This window comes from Carcharhinus amblyrhynchos, chromosome 8 (genome assembly GCF_965287045.1).
Source record: "Carcharhinus amblyrhynchos chromosome 8, sCarAmb.v2.hapA, whole genome shotgun sequence".
Classification (NCBI taxonomy): Eukaryota; Metazoa; Chordata; class Chondrichthyes; order Carcharhiniformes; family Carcharhinidae; genus Carcharhinus; species Carcharhinus amblyrhynchos.
In genome coordinates, this window is record NC_137331.1 from 96,632,392 (window position 1) to 96,656,688 (window position 24,297).

The 24,297-nt window shown below is 44.1% G+C and overlaps 1 protein-coding gene across 2 annotated transcripts in view; it reads right to left on the reverse strand.

Moving 5' to 3' along the window:
- The window catches only part of LOC145346803 (corticotropin-releasing factor receptor 2-like), a 227,050-nt gene that overhangs the window by 83,013 nt on the left and 119,740 nt on the right, over window positions 1–24,297 (reverse strand). For both annotated transcript variants that reach the window (XM_080194544.1, XM_080194545.1), the window contains one exon: window positions 797–882. In XM_080194544.1, the coding sequence (XP_080050670.1) occupies window positions 797–882 (86 nt within the window). The remainder of the gene's footprint in view (window positions 1–796; window positions 883–24,297) is intronic.

The window sequence follows — 24,297 nt, forward strand, 5'->3', positions numbered from 1 at the left end:
TGCTTTGTTAGTTCAGGTGAACAAACATGGATTTTCTCAAGGCTATCTTCTTTTCAATAACTACTTAAAAGCTGTGATGCTCAAGGGACTTTATCTCAGACACACACAGCAACACATAATCCATGGAAGCAAGATAGCTTGCAGGTCTGAAACGTATTTCTCAAAAGTTCGGCTTTTCATTTGAAAGACAGACCTAATCATGAAAGATTGGCATCATCAGATAGATTTCTTCCAGAAAATCATATTTTGGGATACAGTCTTTGAGTAATTTGAAATATGACACGTGGCAATACAGTATGCCTGGGAGGAAGGCTTTGGTCCTCTCGTCTCCAAAGCTCTCCATGACGGAGACCTCTCTTCTGTCAAGTTTGGATCTGTAGACTAATTGATAGAGACTGAATAAAATGTTTAACTTTAAAGTTTGTTCATTAATGTCACAAGTAGGCTTACGTTAACACTGCAATGAAGTTACTGTGAAAATCCCCTAATCGCCACACTCTAGTGCCTGTTCGGGTGGACAAGTGTCGTGGGGTGGGGGGAGCAATAAATTCCTCTTCAGTCAGCAGTCAGTTGAACTGTGGAATAGTTAAAGGTTGAGGGGGGGGCGGGTGTGTAGGGCAGCCAATTCCCTCCGTTTTAATACGTGTTTGTGCATGGCCTTCAGGTGGCCTGGAGAATAAAATTACAAAAGTGATATGCACTCTTTCACAGAAAAAGAAACAGATAGATGTGGGTAGAAAATAAAGACAGTGCTACAATTACCAATGCCATTTTATAGCGGGCAGCCCAGACTAACCTTTTCATCTAAGATTGGCTCACAGTGGGAATAATTGATTCGAGGGGCCCATGTTCCATTTCCAGTACACTCTCTGTACACGCTTCCTATAAAATCAAAAGAAAACACTTGGTCAGGTCTTAGCTGTGAAATCTCAGTGGAAATAAATTGGTTCCAAAGCGAAAAAACGATTTGTTGCAACAGGAAAAGAATGTTTTTTTTTAAATGATTTTAAACTTTGATTAAAGTTTAATCAAACTTTAAATAGTAAATACGCATACTATTTATTATTATGATGTAAGAAGCAGAGCAACAAACAGCAATTAAATAAATCACCAGGTCATCTGCTTTGGGTATCTGTCAAGGGATTAATGTTAATCAAATCAGATTCTACCACCTCGACCATCCCGGAATCGGAGCAGGTGAGGGGCGGATAACGGAAATGTCTGTTGATCTTGGGCAGGAATTTTAGATTTGGCTCGAGCAAGGCCATAAAATTCCTGCCCCATGTTTTCTTCAATGGAATATTTTATGTGCATCTGTGAGGCCGAACGAGGCCTCAGTTTAATGTCTCATCCATATGGTTTGCCCAATCATTCAGAAATATACGGGCGATAGTGAATCGGAAGATCCCTTCACCCTCTACTCGACCATCCTTTCCGGAGAATCATCAAGAACGTGAAAATGCGACCGATTCACTGAATCAAGGCATTTCTCATTGCTCTTTAATTATTTATTTCAGTACGGCAGACGGATTGTCACATGGGAGGAACTACTTGGCGATCGGCTGGCCACTCTGTGTATTTTACATGCACCCTCACTCAAAACACACCCTGTGGGGAAGGTTGGTGCCCAGAACATCTTCCCTTCTGCTCTTTACAACATTGGGCCTTGATCCTTCTCTTAGATCTCCCAGTGTGAACTTATTTATTTTGCAAACAGATAGCTGTAACAAAAAAAAACAAACTTCTTAACCCTTCTAAATATCAAAATAGAAATGTTGAGCTGAACAGAATTTTCACCCTGGCATTGCATTTCTCTGAGAATGTGTGTTAAACTGTTCCTATTTCTTGCACTGCTGATTTACAGTAGATGTTAAATTATTTCATGCTTTGAGAACATTACAAACCCTGCTGCAATAGAGGAGTGTGATGGTACACTGAAGAAGGGTTGACTCCATCCAAGTGCTAAAAGGTTACAGCAGCCAAGATAAAACGATTGGCAGCAGCACATTGCTGCTTGGAAGATTTCCATAGGTTTCTCTTTGGAGCAACATGGCGACTGACTGAACAAAGGTTGCAAATGAGGTCACTTTCAACTTCACTACCTTGGTAACTTGACAGAGTGGATTCCCTGCCTTTTATAGAATCTGCTTAATTTTAGTTCCATTGATGGAATGAAAATTGGGCAGGTTCTATAATGGTCCCTAGCCAATAATTCAGCCAGGTTTCTCATCCTTGATTATCATCTAACACTTCTCCCTGGAAAGAGTAAATTATCATTTTTTTAAAAAATTTGACTTATTATAGTCACATGTACTGGGATAAGTGAAAAGTATTGTTTTTTGCACGCTATACAGACAAAGCATACCATTCTTAGAGTGCATAGGGGAGCAGGAAAGGAGAGGGTGCAGGATATAGTGTTACAGCTGTAGCTAGGGTGAAGAGAGAGATCAACTTAATATAAAGTAGGTCAATTCAAAAGTCTGATGCAGCAGGGAAAAGTTGTTCTTGAGTTGGTGGGTACTTAGATTTTTGTACCTTTTCCCCCACTGGGAATAAAGTGGAAGAGAGTGTGTGCAGAGTGCACAGGGTCCTTGATTATGCTGGCTGCTTTTCCAGGGCAGCGGGAAGTGTAGACGGAGTCAATAGATGAGAGGTTGGTTTGCTTCATGGACTGAGCTTCATTCACAACCCTTTGTAGCTTCTTGCAATCTTGGTCAGAGCAAGAACAGGGTCATCGGACGAGAATAAATTCATCTGTGGGTGTTGGTGCGTACCATCAAGATTCACTTACTGTGAATTGTCATTTGGATGTCAAGCTGACAACCAGCAGCTTTAGATCTCTAGCCCATCAGGAGGCAGGAAGAGGAAATAAAACACTACTCTTCACAGAAATGGGGGAAAATGTCATAGCATTCCTTTAAACTCAGTCTGCCAGTAAAAGTATAAAACATGGTAATAGATCAATGGAACACTTCACAATGCATCAAATGTAGTGGCTGTAGGCTATATCTGTCAGTTGACATAACCTGCACAGTTCTACAAGGTCCCACTTCAATGACCCATATGCAATTAAATACAATTTTCTATTGAATAAGACTTTTACTCATGCATAATGTCAAATGAGCTTTGTTGAATGTGTGTCAAAGTTAAATCTAAATTCTATTTTGTCCTTGGCTGATGGTGGACAGCCAGTCACTGTTCCATTGAAGGCAGATCAAATGGTCACTGGAGAATAAAGTAATTTAGGATGAATGATTGCAAATAAAGGGGTTCAACAGTTAGTGTCCCTGGGTGGATGTAGTGGGGAAGTATCTTCAAACATTAAAAACCATCAGCATGCTGTGCTGTGGTATCTGCACCTTGATTGAATCACTGCCTAAATTGGTAGCGGCAGAGTTTGCCAACTGAGGTAATTGATAACTAGGATACAAAATGAATCCAACGGCAGATACTTGTTTAGGACCACAACATTTGAAACAGTCACTTAAGGTGAAAGAGCAATGGCTGCCCAGTGACCTGGGCATGGTGCCCGATGTATTAGTGAGCTGGACTGGGTTTTATGACTCCCCACAGATTGTGTTTTGATTGGGGGTGCATGTAAAATACAAGGAAGGTGCAGCAACCCGCAAGTTGTTCCCCCATGTGACAGCCCGCCTGCCATATTTAAATAAATCATGAAAGGGCAATCGAGCTTGCTCTCAAGCCAGGTGACCAGAATTTCAGCTGCCCATATCATAATATAAGAACAAAGAAAATTACAACACAGGAACAGGCCCTTCGGCCTTCCAAGCCTGCATCGACCATGCTGCCCATTTGAACTAAAATCTCCTGCCCTTCTGGGGACCATATCCCTCTACTTCCATCCTATTCATATATTTGTCAAGACGCCCCTTAAAAGTCACTTATCTGTTTCCACTATCTCCCCAGCAGTGAGTTCCAGGCACCTACCACCCTCTGTGTAAAAAACTTGCTTCGCACATCTCCTTTAAACATTGCCTCGCACATCTTAAACCTATGTTCCCTAGTAATTGACTCTTCCACTTTGGGAAAAAGCTTTTGACTATCCACTCAGTCCATGCCCCTCATAATCTTGCAGACTTCTATCAGGTCGCCCCTCAACCTCTGTCATTCTAGTGAGAACAAATCAAATTTCTCCAACCTCTCCTCATAGCTAATGCCCTCCAGACCAGGCAACATCCTGGTAAATCTTTTCTGTATCCTCTCCAAAGCCTCCACATCCTTCTTGTTGTGTGGACACCAGAATTTAACACTACTATATTCCAAGTGTGGCCTAACTAAGGTTCTATAAATACATATAAAAATTAATACAATATATAAAATATATTTTATGTGGGCTGGTGGGCAGTATGTTTTTTGTGACCAAGTTGGAAAAGGGGCAGGAAAGGGAGGCACTTTATTTGGGAGGTGTCCTGTACCCAGCAGGAACTGTCAACCACCACCCCCACGCTTCTTTCCTCAGTGCGCACCTTCCAAAACCCCAGTCTCTCACCCGCTCTCTCCCTCCATGGATCCCTCCACAGCGTAAAAGCCTAGGTTGTAGCTGTCTCTGGGGGCCATCACTCTCCTTCCTGCTCTTCCTCACAGTTACAAGAGCGCCTTCTACTGAGCTCTGGCGCCGCCAAGATTGCCAATTGGATTGTTCAGTGCTCTTGACTGCTGGACACCCTCCCATTGAGGAACAGGAGTCTCACTCTCAGCTAATTTAGTCCCATCTCCAGTGTGTTCTGGCTGTGAGGTTGGCATCCTTCCAGTGTGTCAGTTGCTAACTGACTTTCCTTCCAGGGACGGGGCACTATCAGTCCACTCTCACCGGAAAGCCCAAGCTAAAATTTTGAGGGGTCAGGGAGGTAATCAAAATTAGTGAGAAAGAATGGCGACTTTTATTTTTTCTCTAGAAGAGTTCATTGTAATCTAACTCACTTGAAAGGAGCAGATTGCATTATATCCTGGTCAAATTTATCTTTTGATAAAATCACACTTTAATGTCCAATGTTCTGTTTTACAAGAATGTAAGGAAGGAAGGAAGAATTGCATTTATATAGTACCTCTCATGGCTACTGGATTTCTCAAAGGGCTTTCCAGACAATTTAGTCTGTGCGGAGTCTGCACCTTCTCCCCGTGTTTGTGTGGGTTTCCTCTGGATACTGCGGTTTCCTCCCACAGTCCGAAAGATGTACTTGTTAGACGCGTTGGCCATGCTAAATTCTCTCTCAGTGTACCCGAACAGGTGCCAGAATGTGGCAACTAGGGGATTTTCACAGTAACTTCACTGCAGTGTTAATGTAAGCCTACTTGTGACAATAATTGAATTATCTGTTTCTCATAATGTTGAGTAAGGGTAATTGTTCTTCAAAACAGCAAAACAGTTTCTTGTATCGGGGTAGCATATTGGCACAGTGGTTAGCACTGCTGTCTCACAGCGCCAGGGACCCGGATTTGATTCCTCACTTGGGTCGCTATCTGTGTGGAGTATGCACACTCTCCCCATGTCTGCGTGGATTTCCTCCGGGTGCTCTGGTTTCCTCCCACAGTCCAAAGACGTGCTGGTTAGATGGATTGGCCATGCTAAGTTGCCCTTTAGTGTCAGGGGAAACAGTTGGGGTAAATGCATGGGGTTATGGGTATAAGGCTTGGGTGGGATTGTGGTCAGCTCAATAGGCCGAATGGCCTCCTTCTGCACTGTAGGGATTCTATGGTTCTATGAACCCAAGTAAGCCGATAGGACCTCGGTTTAACATTTCACCCAGAAATTGGCATTTCGAGCAGTGTCACCCTTGACTGGAGTGACGTGTCTCAGAGACGAGCTTGTCACTAACCGAGAACATTAACTCGCAGAGAAGCTGGTGGCCAGAATTCTCGGGTCTCGCAAATCCCGCTGCTGTTGCCAGCAAGGTCAAAGAATGTAACGCTCAGCCATATCTCCATTCACAGCAGCGGGACTGGAGAATTCTGGCTGGTATTGAAATGGTACCTTTTATAATCTCATATTTCCAGTTAAAGTCCAACAGGTTTATTTGGAATCACAAGCTTTTGAAGTGCTGTTTCTCCATCAGGTGAGTCACCTGATGAAGGAGCAGCGCTCCAATAGCTCATAATTCCAAATAAACCTGTTGGGCTTTAACCTGGTGTTGTGAGACTTCTTACTGTGCCCAACCCACACAACACTGGCATCTCCACATCATATCCCATACCTGGATGTGCAGTGAGTCTTATTATGTAGGAAAAAGCAAGCAGCCAATGCATACCACAAGACTCCACAAACAGAACTGAGCTAAAAAAAATCAGCCAATGTGTCTTTTAAATAATGTTTAAGGGCTGTATGCTGGCCAGGAAAATAGGAAAACCTCTTGCTCTCTTCCTAACACTGTATTAGTATGTTTATGATCCATCCTGATTGGTAGACAAGCCCTAAGTTTAAAGTTTAATTCAAATGTCACCAGTTAGTTGGCATTGTAGCATTTCCTCAGCAGTGCACTGGTGTATTAAACTATAAAGCTAAGTCGTAAACCAAAACATACATTCACAAAGAAACAGATTTTGGGCCTAATAATGTTTACCCTGCCATTAGCGAATGCAGCCTACTTGCCCTCAACCAGTACTAATGTTCAATTCTTTCAGAACAAAACTGAAATAATTTCAAGAACAGCACTGACAAATTCCTCCTTGCCACCTGAGGCAATCATTTTTAATATTTCCAGAGCTGTTACTTTCACTGTTCTAGCCCATGTGTTGATTCTCTGTATGAAGGAAAATAAATCCCAACATAAATCTTAACATTTCCTTTACATAAGAACATAAGAACAAGGAGCAGGAGTAGGCAATTCAATCCCTCGAGCCTGCTCTGCCATTCATGGCTGATCTTCTCTCAGCCTCAACTCTAGTATCCTGCCCGTTCTCTATAACCGTCCAACCTATTACTAATTAAAATCTGTCTATCTCCTCCTGAAATTTACTCAATGTCCTGGCATCCACCACACTCTGAAATATCGAATTCCACAGATTCATCAATCTTTGAGAGAATTTGTCCTCATATCTGTCCCAAATCTGCTACCCCTTATCCTAAAACTATGACCTCTAGTTCTAGATTGCCCCACAAGGGGGAGCATCTGCTCTACACCTACTTTTAGCATCTTCTATCCCTCAATTCCCTCAAATCTCTCAATCCCTCCCATTCTTCTAAACTTGAGACAGTATAGGCCTAAACTGCTCAATCTCTCTTCATTAGACAAACCCCTCATCTCTGGAATGAAACAATTGAACTTCCTCTGAACTGCTTTTAATGCCACTGCATCCTTCCTGAAATAAGGGGACCAAAACAGCACACAGTACTCCAGGTGTGGACTCAACAACTGTGAGTTGCAGCAACAACTATTCCTTTAGCGAAAATGCCAAAATCCCATTTGGTTTCCTTATTACCTGCCCTACCTAAATACCAAGTTTATGTGACTTATGCACAAGGACACCCAGATCTCTCTGCACTGAAGCACCCTGAAGTCTCTCTCCATTTAGATAATAAATTGTCTTCCCATTTTTCCTACCAAAATGGATAACTTTACATTTATCCACGTTAAACTCTATCTGCCACAATTTGGCCCACTCACCCAACCCATCTACTACATCCATTTATAAATTTCTTATGTCACTTTGTCACTTACTATCCCACCTATTTCAGTGTCATCTGAAAATTTGGCTATGGTACCTTCTATCACTAATATAGATTGTAAACAGTTAGGTTCGAGGACCGAATCCTATGGCAGCCCACTAGTTACATTTTGCCAACCACAAAGACTCATTTATCCCGACTTTCTGTCTTCTATCAGTTAGCCAGTTTTCTGTCCAAGCTAAAAATTAGTCCTAACCCCATGCAAACTTACATTGTATATTAACCTTCTGTGTGGCACCTTATCAAATGCCTCCTGGACGTCCAGATATACTGGGAAGAATCCCACAGCGGCTGATACGAGGGATTAGCATGTGCTCCCACTGCGATAGCATCTCTCAGCACTGGATTTCTGGTGGTGTCTGCTCCTTGCCAGAAATCGGTGGGGGGTGAGGTAAATATTTTAATTCTAATTCTAATATAATTCAAATACCATCTAGCCTCTCCCCCCTCGCCACAATATTTCACTCCAGCGGGGTTTACAGTAGTTCCCCACTTTTAATGAGCTGCCGGCCTGACCCTGCTGGAATGAAGGGGGGTTTATTTGGGATCCCCAATGTGGCTGGCAGTGGATGCCATGTGGGCATTGGCACTCCAGTAGTGCCAGTCTGTGCCCCATGGCACTGCCCAAGGGGCAAAATGCCAATGTCCAGGAGGCACCTTGGCACTGCCCATCAAGCATGGGGCATCGCCAAGGAGCCAGGGCATATGGAAGGGTGGAGCCTGATAGGGGCATGGCCTAGGGGGCGTTTGGTACAGGTGGGGGGAGTGTTCCAGTGCCACCCTTCAGTTGGGATCCATGGGAAAAGGAGGGAGTGGAGAATTCTGATCGCAAACAGGGAATGTAAAGGCACACATTGTGATCAGAACTCTCCACTCACCTGACAAAGGGTCAGAGGGCTGAAAGCTAGTGGCTTTTGCTACCAAATAAACTTGTTGGACTTTAACCTGGTGTTGTGAGACTTCTCACTGTGTTTACCCCAGTCCAACGCCAGCATCTCCACAAAAGGAGGGAGGCCAGTGATTGGGGTGGGCTGGGGGAGATCAGCAGGGAGAGGGGTTCAGGATTGTAGGAGTGGGGAATCGGTAGGGGCGGGGATGATTGGAGAGCTGGGTAGACCGGAGGAGGGGAGGTTGATTTGGGCTGACCCGGGAATGGTCTGGGGGCCAGCATTCGAGAGGCCATCAGTGCTGGGCCATTGCGCGTGCACTGATCTCAGCACTGATAGGTGCATGCGCAGTAGCCGACTCAGCACACTGGTTTCAGCCTCTCCAGTGGGAATAGGCCCTACCCTTACATCTTTATAATGATATTCACGCTGGTGGCCTCTGCAGTGCACACACAGAGTGTGGGCGATTCTTCTTTGAACTCCAACTGAAAAAAAAAGCGTGAATTACTCTAGTTTTCATGCAAATTCGACACTTGGAATGTCTTTGGGAGAATTCTGCCGCAAGTCTTGATCTCCAGCGCTTCCATCATTTCTCAATACAGCACTAATAACTTCCTTCACCAGCAAAGCTACACCAGCTCCTTTTCCTTTCTGCCTATCCTTCCAAAATACTGAATACCCTTGGATATTCACTTCTCAGAGCTGGTCTCATTGTAACCATGTCTCAGTAATCGCCATCAAATCATATTGCTTTGTCTCTATGTGCGCCATTAACTCATTAATTTTGCTCCAACGCTTCAGACACAAAGCCTCTAAGTTTGTTCATTATCAATTTTCCCAACTCTTGTGTAATTCCTTGTTGCAAAATGACATTCACACATTGTGTCCTTTCCTTTTATTTTCTGGTAACAATCTTCCTCAGCACTTACCTGCACTCCTATCTTTTCCTTTAACTTTGATTTTCTAATTTTCCATGCAACCGGACTCGCCCCCACCCCCACTGCCACCACCCCCCCCAACCCTGCCACAATACTTAGTTTATTTGTCAGGAATTTGGACCCAGAAAGGCTCAGGTGAAAACTCACATTGGAACACCCCTCTCCTTCCCCGACATCAATGTCCCATCAATTCAAACCAATTTCTCCCACACTAACCTAGGGGGGTGGCATAGTGGTTAGCACTGGTGCCTCACAGCTCCAGGGACCTGGGTTTGATTCCCAGCTTGAATCACTGTCTGTGTGGAGTTTGCACATTCTCCCTGTTCCGATTGCTCTGGTTTCCTCCCACAGTCTGAAAGATGTGCTAGTTAGGTGCATTCATCTGAACAGATGCCAGAGTGTGGCGACCAGGGGAATTTCACAGTAAGTTCAAGGCAATGCTAATGTAAGCCTTACTTGTGACTATTAATTAAACTTAAAAAAATCTATAAACCTTTGAGCCATGCATTTATCTCTTTAATCTTGTTGATCCTGTGCCAGTTAGCTTGTGGCTCAGGTAGTAATTGGAGGTCATTATCTTTTTGGTTCTGTTTTTTAATTTAGCCCCTAGCTACATATATTCTCTCAGCAGACCCTCTATGATTGTTTTGCCTATGTCATTGATGCCAAACCTGGACCACAATTAGATCATTACCCTCCTACTCCAAGTTCCCAGATGAGATATTTCGAACCCTGGCACCAGGTAGGCAACACAATCTACAGGACTCTCGATCCTGGCCCCAGCTATGCTATCCCTGATTATGATTATATTTCTGCTCCCCCCCATTTGAATGGCTCCTGTACAATGGACCGCTGGTAAGTTGCTCACCTGCCCTTTAGCCCTTGCTCTTGTTCACACCGGGTATAAGAATCTCAAACCTCTTTAACAAGCACAAGGGCTGAGGTTCCTGCAACCCTACCTCCTGGATCTCTCTACCTGCCTCGCTCACACTCACACCTTCTTGTCCCCCTGACCACTGCCTCTATTTTCAGGTTGTCCCAAAGCACCTTGACAAATGACTTTCTTCGATGTGGGTTCCAGCAAAAAAGGATCAAGTTCACCAAAATATCCTCCTGATGCAGGGCCTCACCCGAATGGTTATTGGGGAAATCTTGGGGCATGTTCTTCAAAATATCCAGCTCGTTAATTTTAATGGACAGAAAATTGCAGCAATCTCATGCATGAGTCCTGATAGATGGAGCTCTGTGCCAGAAGGGAAAAATCAGAAAATATACCTTTGAGGGTTCGCAGACTAACTGACGTTAGATGTTAGTACACGCAAACATTTACATAGGCACACATAACACAGAGACACGCTTCCCTGCTTAGCTCATTTAAACTGCAACTACTTACTGTAGAAGCTCCCCAGCTTTAAGTAATTCAAAGACATTAAAGAGCCGCTCTGTCAATTGTCTAGCTGTGAAGTGACAAGATGCATTGGCAAGGGTTTAGCCCACACACCATTAGCTGATACGAATCACTAGCTTAGTCACATTTGGTTTACCTACTTGAGAGTTATTTCTGAAACTTGTCGGCCAAATAATTCACACTCCGCTGGCCCTTTTCAGCCAAGATTAGGTCAGTTTGTAGTGCTCCCATTTTAAGTGAAACTTTCAAACTGAGATCGGGAGGCTAAGCGAAGAAAAATCGAGATAACGCAATGGAGTTGAGATATAGACCAGCCACGACTGAAGGCTCCACTGAGGAAATATTATTTTCCTCAGATCCCTCCAAACCTCACCTTAAACCTATGCCCTCTGATCTTAGATAATTCTGTTATGGGAAAAAAGATTCTTATCATGTACCCAATCTATGTCTCTCATAATATTGTATACCTCTCTATCAGATCCCCCATGTGTCTGCACGGGTTTCCTCAGGGTGCTCCGGTTTCCTCCCTTGATCCAAAGATGTGCGGGTTAGGTGGATTGGCCATGCTAAATTGCCCCTTAGTGTCAGGAGGAGTAGCTAGGGTAAATGCATGGGATTATGGGGATAGGACCTGGGTGGGATTGTGGTTGGTGCAGACTCAATGGGCTGAATGGCCTCTTTCTGCACTGTAGGATTCTATGATTCTGATTCTCTTCGAGCATGCAATCCAGGCTGGCACCTCAATGCAGTGGAATGGTGTGTTATTGGATAGTATATTGTTAGGTGTGCTGACCGTTCGACAAGGCATAAACATTTTCCTCCACACAAAAACACAAAACGCTGGAAAATCTCAGCAGGTCTTTGGTTCGATGTACAAAACTCCCTTCGAACAATCCAAAAAAACAAGAGAGTAACACTCTTAGAAGTATAGGATCATACAGAGAAGAAGAGGTCCTTTAGCCCATGGAGTCTGCAGCAACACATGAGAAACACACAAACTCCCACCTAATCCCATTTACCAGCACTTGGTCCATAGCTTGAATGTTATGACATGCCATGTGCTCATCCAGGTACTTTTTAAATGATTTGAGGCAGCCTGCCTCCACCACCCTCCAAGGCAACGCATTCCAAGCTGTCTGGATAAAAATGCTTTTCCTCACATTCCCTCCCAAACCTACTGCCCCTCATCTTTCATACGTATCATCTCGTGACTGACTCTTCAACTAAGGGGAACAGTTGCTCCTTATCCACTCTATCCATGTCCCTCATAATCTTGTACACTGTTCAGCACTCTTCCCTCAGTTATTTCCATCAAAAGATGGATTCATCCAGGCTTTCTGCATCAATTTTTAGCATTTTTCAGTGCACAATAATTGGGACGTCCTTTTGCTTTGAGCGGTAGAAAGGCATGGTAGTTATTTCCACCAGAGTTACACCCACAACTGGTCCCACAAGCTCTGCATTTCCCCATGAGATTTGGTTCCTTTCTTAATCCATGTTGTGAATCCTGGATCAGGTCATCACAATATAATCATTAACACTGGCCAGCGGCATTGCCGCCCTGAATTTCTGCTCACTATACACGAAGGGCTGATGTAGATTCTAAATTAAGCGCTACAGTTATGAATAGGGTTAGCTGGGACAAACAGGAGCACAGAGCTTTTGAGTCCGAGGTTTGTGGAAAATCCAATTACCATTTACAGCAACCCAGAAATGACTTTTGCAGCAAATCTATTGGCACCTGGCCCAGGTGCAGTATACTCAAGTATTATACAGAAGTGCCAGCCAGCATTGTATGCTTAAGCACCACAGTGGGACTTGAATTCACAAACTTCTGATTGGAACATGGGTCTGGAATAGCTCATTCAGCCTTTCCTGCCATTCTATTACATCATGTTTGATCTGACTTCAACTCCATTAACTCACTTTTGCTCCAGATCCTGCAATTTCCTTTCTTCTGATCCTGGAGTCCTCAGACCCCCAGGAAGGTTTGAAAATTTCGACGGAATTTTCCCAAGGCCCTGCTGGTTTGGCGCGCATGGTGGGAGAATATAGCAGGAAGTCCAGGAATCAGTTTCACTCTGACGTGAACTTGCAGTGGGATATTTCGCTGGTGCTCGCTACGTGGGTGACTTTCAACTGCCCTCAGGCAACAAGGGATTGGCAATAAATGCTGGCCAGCCAGTGATACCCATATCCCATGTATGAATAAAAAAAAACCTCCTAATATGCATATTCCATAACTAGTCATCACAAAGTGCTCCAAAACTTTAAAAAGTGAGGCACAATTAATACAGGTTACTGAAGATTAAAATTGTGACCAAAATCACAAAGGGCGGAGTTCTCCCATTTTGAAACTAAGTGCCATGGCATGGGCGGGAATGTGGAGTGTTTACTGCCTTGGCGGCCAGCAAGAAAACAAGCCAAATTTTCAGGCCCAACCTCAACAATTATACACCTAGATGTTTTGTGCTGTATATAATGGCGGAGCACCGATAACCTCATTTGAATCCCGTTAATGGGATGCAGGTGAAGGCATCGCTCCCCGTGCCAGATTCTCCATGTTGCTGGCAGGAAAACACACCAATGTGAAAACATACTTGGAACAATGTGGCATGCAGATGTCTGCATTCATCTGGACAGTGCCTGGGTTTGCCTTTGGAGTTCAGGATGGATACCACCCACCAACCTGGACTCTGGAACACCACAGCAGTGGGTCAGATAAGCATCTACAAGTGGACTTTCTATACTGGCTGCCTTTGGGGAGGTCCATCTACCAACCTCAGAATATTCCTGGAGATCCATCTTCACTTCAGGGGGTCCACCTTCCAGTTCCAGAGTGTTCCTGGAGATGTATCTTCATTTTCGGGTGGTCCACCATTTCTCTTCAATAATGGGTCAGTGATGTCTTTTTCAAGATGGCACCTGGACACGATGGTATAAACTACATGCCATCCAGGCCTGCTCCACCATTATATACAGCGCAAAACATCTGGGTGTATAATTGCTGAGGTTGGGCCTGAAAATTTGGCTTGTTTACTTGCTGGCTGCCAAGGCAGTAAACACTCCACATTCCCGCCCACGCCATGGCACTTAGTTTCAAAATGGGAGAACTCCGCCCTTTGTGAGTTTGGTCATGATTTTAATCTTCAGTAACTTGTATTAATTGTGCCTCACTTTTTAAAGTTTTGGAGCACTTTGTGATGACAAATTGTGGAATATGCATATTAGGAGGTTTTTTTCATTCATTCATGGGACATGGGTACCACTGGCTGGCCAGTATTTATTGCCAGTCCCTTGTTGCCTGAGGGCAGTTGAAAGTTACCCACACTGCTGTGGCTCTGGAGGCACATGTAGGCCAGATCAGATAAGGATGGCAGATTTCCTTCCCTAAAGGACATTAGTGAATCAGATGGGCTTTTCCTGACAATCGACAATGGTCATTAGTAGATTCCTAATTCCAGATTTTTTTTATTGGATTCAAATTCCACCATCTGCTGTGGTGGGATTCGAGCTCGGATCCCCAGAACTGAGTTTCTGGATTAATAGTCTAGCGATAATACTACTTGGCCATCACCTTCCCCTATGCAGTTTGGATGCAGTGGATAATGTGCCCCTACAATATCTTTATTCAAGTGGTATGATGTTAGAAATCAGAAATATAGTTGATCGATGCCCATCTCTGGGAGTTGGGTACATTGTTGAGAGAACCCCTTATTGGATGCAGTGATGTGGTACTGTATGATTGAAATCATTCTATTCCTATCACTGATATCCTTCAGCTTAATGAGGGAATAGACAAAACAAAGATGATCGACTGTCATAACTAGCATATAATTTATATTCATCTCCCTGTTATAGATTAATCTGCAAGATTTATGCAGCCCCATAACATCCATTTAAATCCCAGTTAATTCTCAAACGCTCCGATGGTTTCCTCTTTCAAAGTTCTCTCCTTTTCCTTTCCTGCTTCTGCACACACCCTCTCTTCATAGCACAAAAATGTCACTTTTCACCTTCCCCTGTTCCAAAGGTCGCAAAACACACTGGAGAAATGAATCATAGAATCACAGAACCCCTACAGTGCAGGAGGATGCCATTCGCTCCATTGAGTCTACACTGACTGTCTGATAGAGCATCTTACCCAGGCCTTCTCCCCCGTCCTATCCCTGTAACCCCACACATGTGCAAATGGCCAATCCATCTAACCTACACATCTTTAGACATTAAAGGGGCATTTCTTTTTCTATGACCAATCCACCTAACCTGCACACCTTTGGACTGTAGGAGGAAACTAGGGCACCCAAAGGAAACTCACGCAGACATGAGGAGAATTTGCAAAACTCCAGACAGTGACCCAAGGCCAAAATTGAACATGGACTTTTGGCACTGTGAGGCAGCAATGCTAACTACTGTGCCACCATGCTGCCCTGGCATAATATCTGCCAGGATTGGGTTGCAAATAGGCATAAGTATTGGCCTCCTGCCTGAGGAACCATTATTCAATAGGACATGGTGTGAGGGGTGGGTTTCTCCAGCCCGTATGTCTAGACAAAGCCTGTGCATGGCTGGAGAACACCATGAGAGGGGCCAAACACAATTTGTGCCCAGGAGAACCCCTTTGGGAATTCTTCCCGTCCTCTCACGCCGATGTGATCTGGCTCATACCCAGTCAGGGCTTTAACCAGACTGGCATCCTGGTTAGCGTCCTGGTTTCAGGCCAGATTCACCCAATTCCCAGGATTCATCTGATTGCCAGTGCAACAGGAAGCCAGTGGGGATCACTGCATGGCCTCCACAAACACAGGCCGGGTGTGACGGCCACACCAACTGGGCTCAGAGGCCATTGTAGCCGAGGGTGGTCAGGGACATGGCTGGGAAGTGTCCTTTCACCTCCCCCTGGCACTGTCAGGTTGGCACTGCTAGGAGGTGGGGCCTGAAAGCAGGGGAATAATTGGGTATTACACAGTTGGGGAGGCAAGGGGGGTTGGGGAAGTGCCAATGCTGGCAAGGAAAATGGTGGAAGATCACCTGGATGCCTGCATGATGTGAGCAGGGAGGTGGTTGGGTGACCTGGACATTTATTGATGGGGGGAGGTTGCCCCTTGGAGGGTCAAGGCGTGGGGGTGTTCCCCATATTTGTCTGTGGGGAATCACGATAATCATGGGTGGGGGAGGAGATAGGCCTTCAACTTTGTTTTGAGATTAGGACACCCTTTAAAAAGAGCGCCTTGATTTCTGAGGAGCTGCCCTTGTTGGCATCTTTTGGTCCCGCACGTCCCTTTGCCAACGGAAATTTCCCCAAGTTCTATGTGTGGGGGGATTTCCAGGGGGGATCTTATAGAGACATGTAAGATAATGAAGGGGATGGATAGGGTAGAGGTAGAGAGATTCTTCCCGCTCAGAAAGGACAACAGGACTAGAGGGCACAGCCTCAAGATAAGGCGGGGGGGCAGTTTAGAACGGAGTTGAGGAGGAACTTCTTCACTCAAAGGGTGGTGAATCTCTGGAATTCTCTGCCCATTGAAGTGGTGGAGGCTACCTTGCTAAATATATTTAAGTCATGGATAGATAGGTTTTTGGTAGGCAAGGGAATTAAGGGTTATGGGGAGAGAGCGGGAAAGTGGAACTGAACCACTTCAGATCAGCCATGATCTTATTGAATGGCGGGGCAGGCTCGAAGGGCTAGATGGCCTACTCCTGCTCCTATTGCTTATGTTCTTATGTTCTTATGTTCCAGGGCAATTCTCACTGCTTTTCCCACTGGAGATGATGCATTCAGTTTGAGGGTGACAAGTGTGGGCCTAAGACTAATGTTCTGAACTTAAATAAAAGCAGACATGAGGATATGAAGGATGGGCTGGCTAAAGTGAACTGGGAAAAACAAGCAAAATGGACAAAATAGAACCTGTGAATGTGCTGTACTTAGATTTCCAGAAGGAATTGGACAAGGTGTCACATCAAATGGTATGACAAAAAAAGAGGTCATGGCATAGGGGGTAACATATTAGCATGGATAGAGGATTAGTTAACTCACAGGAAACGGAAAGGAGACATAATAGGCAATTTTCTTGTTGCGAAAATGTTACCAGTGGAGGGCCTCAGTTACTTAGAACCTATATTAATGAGATGGATGATGGTACCAAATGTATGGCTATTAAATTTGCTGATGACACAAAGTAGGAGAGTTGCAAAGTGAACTGTGAAAAGGACAACTCCTTCGGGAGATAGTGGAAGCAGTTAGTATTGATTTACTCACATACAGATTGGATGGATTTCTCTTAGCAACTAATATTTTGGGACTGGTTTAATAATAATGTGGAAGGTAACACGTAGTATGGCACATTTAGGAGAAACCAGTGAGTTGCAACCTCTAATTCCTCAGGAGTTTCTTTGCTTCATGTCTGGGTTGGCAATAAATTAACTGATTGATAGAAATTGATTGCTACAATTAATTAGTTATATGACTACACTAATAATCCCAAGGTCCACAATAATGTGCTGGGGTAATGGGTTCAAATTCCACCTCGGTGGCTGGTGGAATTCAAATGTAATTCCTTAAACTGGAATTAAAAAACAGCCTCAGTAATGGTGACCATGAAACCATTTTAATTCACTAATGTCCTTTAGGGAAAGAAATCTGCCATCCTAACCCGATCTGGCCTACATGTAACTCCAGGTCCAGGACAATGTGGTTGACTCTTAACTGCCCCCTCAGGGGCAATTAGGGATTGGCAATAAATGCCAGCTCATCCTGTGATGCCCACATCCCATGAACAATTTTAAAAAAAACCTACCCGCCAGCCCTCAGCTGATGAATCTAACGCTGAGGGTGGCAAGGGCACAGAACATACTCTGGCTTGTGGACTTCAATGTCCATTATCACAATGGCTTAAATCCTTGACCAAGCTGGCAGGTCATAAAGGACATAGCTGCTAAACTGGGACTCCTGAAAAATAAACCATCTGCCCGTCCCTGTTTTATCCTCACAGACAGCTTGATCATCTCAGAGCATGCCTTACCCCCAGTGGCCCCAGTGAACCAAAGGTGAGAAGTGGTGGGGTGGTGTTGGCCCAATGTTGTGTTCTGAAGCCAGAATGGGTGGGAACCCAACTTGACCTTGCCCTAATGCAGATCCATCTGTCCATGACAATGCTGGTAAGAGTGACCATTGCAATCTCTTTGTTTAGTTATCTTCACATTGAAGAAACTGCTCATTAAAGATTATTTATTGGTCACAAGTAAGGCTTATATTAACACTGCAATGAAGTTACTGTGAAAATCCCCTAGTCGCCACACTTTGCTGCCTGTTCGGGTCAATGCACCTAACTAGCATGTCTTTCAGGCTGTGAGGGGAAACTGGAGCACCTGGAAAAACCCCACGCAGACATGGGGAGAACGTTCAGACTCCACACAAACAGTGACCCAAGCCGGGAATCAAACCCAGGTCCCTGGAGCTGTTAGGCAGCACTGCTAACCACTGTGCCATCATACCGTCCCATGTTGTATGGCACTATCACTGTGCCAAATGGGATTGATTTTGACCACATCTTGGAATTCAAAACTGAGCATCCATTAATCCCTGTGGGCTGAGGGGTTTGGTTGTGGTCCTTGGGATCCAACATTGCCATGACTTGTTCATGGTCTGCAGTGAAACTGCTGACCCAATCCAGCTGGAGAGGTGGCTGCAAAGCGGGAGGCTGATGAATCAGCCTCCAAACTTGCTAATGACATTTGAATATTTATTGGGTTCCCACCCACTTTGGCCAGGAACCCAATCTTGCACCAATACCCAACTCTCCGGGTCATTGCGATTTGCAACTAAGCTAGCAATCCTTGACCTGCCTGACTCCTGACCATGTAGACCCTCTTGGCTTCAAAGCACAATATTGGTCCAACACCACCCTGCCACTTCTCACTTTTAGGTCATAAGGAGCCATTGAGGGTAAGGCAAGCTCTGAGATGTTCAAGCTGCCTGTGAGGATAAAACAACGACTGGCAGCTTACCCTGGTCATTGAAAGGAGGCCCAAGGTCAAATTTTAAATTGATCTTGTATCGCTTGAAAATGGACCTTCCAAAAACAAGCCTAGATAAATTTGTACAACATTTTTACTGCCAATCTAAATCATTTTCAATTCTCTCAAAATATGGCAGGAGATGAAAGGAAAATGAAAGGCTGTATTTACTTCAGCTACTCTTTATGAGTGGCACAGTGGCTAGCACTGCTACCTACCTCACAGTGCCAGGGGCCCAGGTTCAATTCTGGCCTCGGGTAGCTGTATGTGTGGAGTTTGCACGTTCTCGCCATTTCTGCAATTGCTTCTTCTGGGTGCTCCCGGTATCTTCCCAGAGTCCAAAGATGTGTGGGCTAGGCCATGATAAATTGCCCCTTAGTGTCATGGGGATTAACTGGGTAAATACATGGAGTTACGGGGATAGAGTCTGCATGGGATTGTTGTCCTTGCGGGCTCAATGGGCCAAAAGGCCTCCTTTTGCACTGTGGATTCCACAATTCTATGAAATATATGAGTAGCTGGAAGAAATACAGCAAAATACTGAGAGCAAACTATCCTAATAAATCAATATCGAGCCAAAATGTAATAAATGTGCATGTATTGTACTGAGCAGACATGGTAAAATATGGAGACAAATTTATAGCAATATCTCAGAATATCGTGAATACAGCAATATCTAGAGATAATTCCATTTAATCATACCACCAACATTACTAAATGCAGCACTAAGATGGACAAACCCAAATAAATGTTTCAGCAACTGTGTTTAAATACACCAAAATAGTGTCAAACTGAATATGTTTGCAACTGTAATCAACTTCTATACAGCAACAAAGCTATGTAATTCTACCAAATCTACACAATACAACAGATAACAATTCAATCAGTGGGATTTAATGATAATTCCATTTAATATCTAGGTCAGATGTTTGGAACTGTGTTTGGAGACAATCATTACAAGACACGCTCTCTCAAAGCCAGCTGTCTAAAAACCAGGGTTATCTGAAAATCAGCATTAATTGTGTATCATTTTTAAAAACATATCTTAATGAATTAAAATTTACTTGCCCAGACAATTCAGCCAAACACTGTATGGTGCTGGACTTGGATCCCCTTTGCTGCTTATGTGCTCTCTATTCCCACACTCCAAGTGGCCCTTGACCCCACCCAACACCGATTAGCCCCAGTTGTCCACTGCTCAACAAGTGCCTGACCCAAAATCCAGCAAAATCCATAATTCAGCACAGCCCTGTTCCCCAGACTGTCAGGTTTGACATCTATGTAGTACAAATATTATTTACCACACATTTGTTCAAACTTGGATGTTATCCAGATGAAGGATAATTATCTAACAAGGACTTTCATTGAATATGTATTTGAAGATTAATAGAACTAACAGTTCCAAAACTAGCTTCTTCAACTGCTCAAATCTCAACAACCTTTCCCCCAATTCTTTCCCCTAACCTAACAACACTATCATCTAGTGCTAAACACCTCAATCATATATTTTATCTCATCTTCTCACAGCAGCATCAGTGTAAGCTTTGTACCCCCAATTGTTGTCAGCAATTCATTTATTATAGCCACAAGCCTTACTGTATCACAGGACAATGACTTTCAGGAGAAGATGACACATAACAGGCAACAGCACGAGCAATTTGAGATCAAGTGCACTTTTGCGTTTTAAACCAAATGGAGGAGACAGTTCAGTTCATAGAAAGGGACATTCCTGTGGCACCATAAAGATCAATGCTTAGGGTCGCTGCATATTTAATCCTTATTTTCTCTTCCCACTTTTTCATTCTGCTTCATCCCACAATCTCTTCCAACTTACAAGCGATAGGGTTTGTTAAACACACTCTTTCTACACTCATCTCTCTTATTTCACCACAACTTAATTTTTAATGCTTTTTCAATTTCAGAACTGCAGCCTGCTCGGTCAGTAGAGGAAGAAGTAAAAATGATGGCGAGGCACCGTCAATCGTAGAAACAAAATCATGGGACCGAATTTTTCTGACCCATTGGCTGGAAGGTGGGAATGCTGCTAATGTGACAGGAGAAGGTGTCGAGAGGGGATCCCAATGTCTTCCTGCCACTATGGCATATTGCCAGTGGTAGGAACCTCAGTAACACAGCTTGGCGGACAACCAGACCATACAGTCCTCCGCTATAATTTTGCCTGCATCTGGAAGGTCCATTGCCACAGCGAGAGGGGGTCTTCATGTACACCTCCCATCCTGGTGCAGGTGGTGGTGGTGGGGGGTGGCATGGTGAACAGCTAGGAAAGAGCCTTAGAGGTTCTCCTCTACTTTTGAGGATTGTAGGAAACAAGGAATCTGTATGTGACACAGTGGCACAGTGATTACCTCATGCTCCAACCAGCTTCCTGCCATCTGAGCTCTTTGACCTCAACCATGACCTGGCAGGATCTTTTACAGTTGGACAGATCCACCTAAATCACAGCCAGCACCAACCCTAGCCCCAACACATCCAGAGCCAAAAGTTCCAGTAAATCATCCTCTGACCTTACCAAAGGTCCCATCCAAAGCTGCAAAGGGAAATACTCAGGACAAATCAGCTTGGTTCAATCTATTTGCGGACCTGGATCCTCTCTCTAATCCTGATGCCAACAGTCAGATGGATGAGGAACTCCTTAATGCTTGATCCCAGGGAAACGGGGAGGAGGAGGAAGGAAGTCACTAAGTTATATAATATACATGTCTAACTACTGAAATTTATATATTTATTAAAACACTGGGTTACTATCTCAAGAAACAGAATACAAAACAGTTAAGTGGAATGTTTGTCTGTCACAGTGCCAGGGACCAGGGTTCAATTCCTGGCTTGGTTCACTGTCTGTGCGGAGTCTGCATGTTCTCCCCATGTCTGAATGGGTTTCCTCTGGTGCTCCGACTTTCCCCCTACAGTCCGAAAAGACATGCTGGTTAGTTGTATTGGCCATGCTAAATTCTCCTTCAGACGCCGGAATGTGACAACTTGGGGATTTTCACAGTAACTTCATTGTAGTGTTAATGTAAGCCTACCTGTGACACTCATAAATAAACTTTAAAGACACTTGATAAGACACTGGGCACAAATAAGCAATGTGCTCCTTGCAGGGCTGACTTTAGGAGGCTGTGGAGGATCAATAAAATGAAGAGCTTTATTCAGGTGATGTGAACACTGCAGACTGCAATTTTACACTGCCCAGTTACCCACACAAATGGTCGATGACATCTCACATGCGTTCCCTTAAAGTGGCTGCTGTTCAGCTGCAAAGCTGTGGTAAGGGATCACTAAAAATACCACAAATATACACCAAGCAGAAATCAGGAGCTAGGCTAGGGGAAAAGGTCATTAACTGAACCAACTCACCACGGCTGAGGTCATGCACTAGTTCCAATGTTTTTAGATGACTTTAATGAATGAGGTGGCTCAGAGGGATTCATAATGGCTAATTTTGAGTTCTAAGGTAGATAGTCAGCATCTTTTCCCAAACTAGGGGAGTCTAAAATTGGAGGGCGTAGGTTTAAGGTGAGAGGGGAGAGATACAAAATGGTCCAAAGAGGTAGTTTTTTCCGGGGTTTTTAAGTTTCTATTTATTTAAACTCAGTGCTGGTGCACAGAGTCAGCAGGCACTGAGGGTAGTGAGTGCCTGGGATAAGCTGCCGGGGTAGTAGTAGAGGCAGGTACACTTTTATCCTTTAAAAAGCATTTAGACAGTTACATGGGTAAGATGGCTATAGAATGATATGGGCCACATTGGGACTAACTTACTTAGAAAAGGTGCAGCATAGACAAGGTGGGTCAAAGGGCCTGTTTCCATGTTGTAAACCTCTATGACTCTCTAATCATATCCCTGATAAACTGTTGAAACCTACCAGAAAGCTTCCGCACAATGTTAAAGAACATGTAGGGTTCCACCTCCAATTTGGTACAGGGCTTTGCTCAGATCCTTTGCAATGTAAAATGTGCACTTACTTCCATCAGTACACCCATGGAACCTACCATTACATATGGTTTGCTGGCTAATATTACAGCTCCCATTGTGGTGGAAGGTTGGTCGAGGCAGCGCCCAAACTCTGTCAGTGCGGTGTGCATTTTGGATGCCATTGTCCAAGTTTGAGTAGCTGAAAAGCACCTGAAAAGATGTGGATGTTATTCAGCTGACTAAAACCCAGATAGGGTCATAAGTCCCCCATTTTTTTCCTTTCTTGAATGCACAGAATCTGGAAATTTGGAGGATCTGCAAACCTGACCTTTAAAAATGTCCACCTGCACAGATCAGAATTACAGCCATGGGTGGATCAGGAAAAATCCCAGGACAAGTGCATAGGCTGCCAAGTTGCAAAAATGGCTTAGGAAGAATGCTTGACTCTGCATAACATAAACACGCAGAAAATAGGAGTAGGGGTGAGGCATAAACAATATTAAAGCAAGTATCATTTCTGGTCTATGCCAACCTATGCTCCACTACACCCCAAGAGCCCTCACACCCCCATGCCAATCCATGCCCTCCACCCTTTGTCCTCACCCCCCACCATACCAACTCTCCTAGTCTCTTTGAAAACTTCCTTGACAGCTTTGATAGCTCCTTGACAGCTCCAGCGAGTTTGTGCGTAAAAAGTACATAAATATGACTAATTTTTTTAAAATCCCAAAGCATGCCTTACCTCATACAGAAGATGCCTTATTTCTCCAAAAGGGTAGCCTAGTTATCCAAATGAATCTTCCAGGTTTAGACCTCTTCTTAGCTGTTTTAATATTCACATTCAGTTTTATATGTCTGGCCATCCAAAGTCCTGCTGGTGATTTAAATGGTGCTTCCATTTGCTTCTGCAAATGGCATGTGCCTGAACACCAGCGTGACTTCAGACTCACCCGTGCAAAGATGGGAAATGCCGGGTTCGGGGGCAGGATTTAGAATTTTCAGACATTTCCAGGAGAGTCTGTCCATTGTGGTGTAAATCTGGGCCAATTAGGCTGTACGGAGAGTATTCAGCCCATCAATATTGTGCTGGTTCTGTAAAAGAACCTAGCCCCACTCCCCTGTACATTCTCTATAGACCAGAGGATTTGTCCTTCACAAATATTTATTCAACCTTTCTGAAAATTATGACTGGAACTGAGTTTTTGGCAGTTTTTTCCAGCTCCTAACAATTCACGGGGTAAAATAATTAGTTTACCTTATCTCCACCCTGTGGCATTTACTAATTGTCTGAAATCTGTGTTCTCTGTTTACCAACACTCCTGCCAATGAAATCAATTACTCCTTCCTTTAATGAAACACTTTGGTGAGAAAATTAATTTGAGCGATAAAGGCATATTCTGGAGCTTGCCAGATAAACTGCAAGTACCTATACA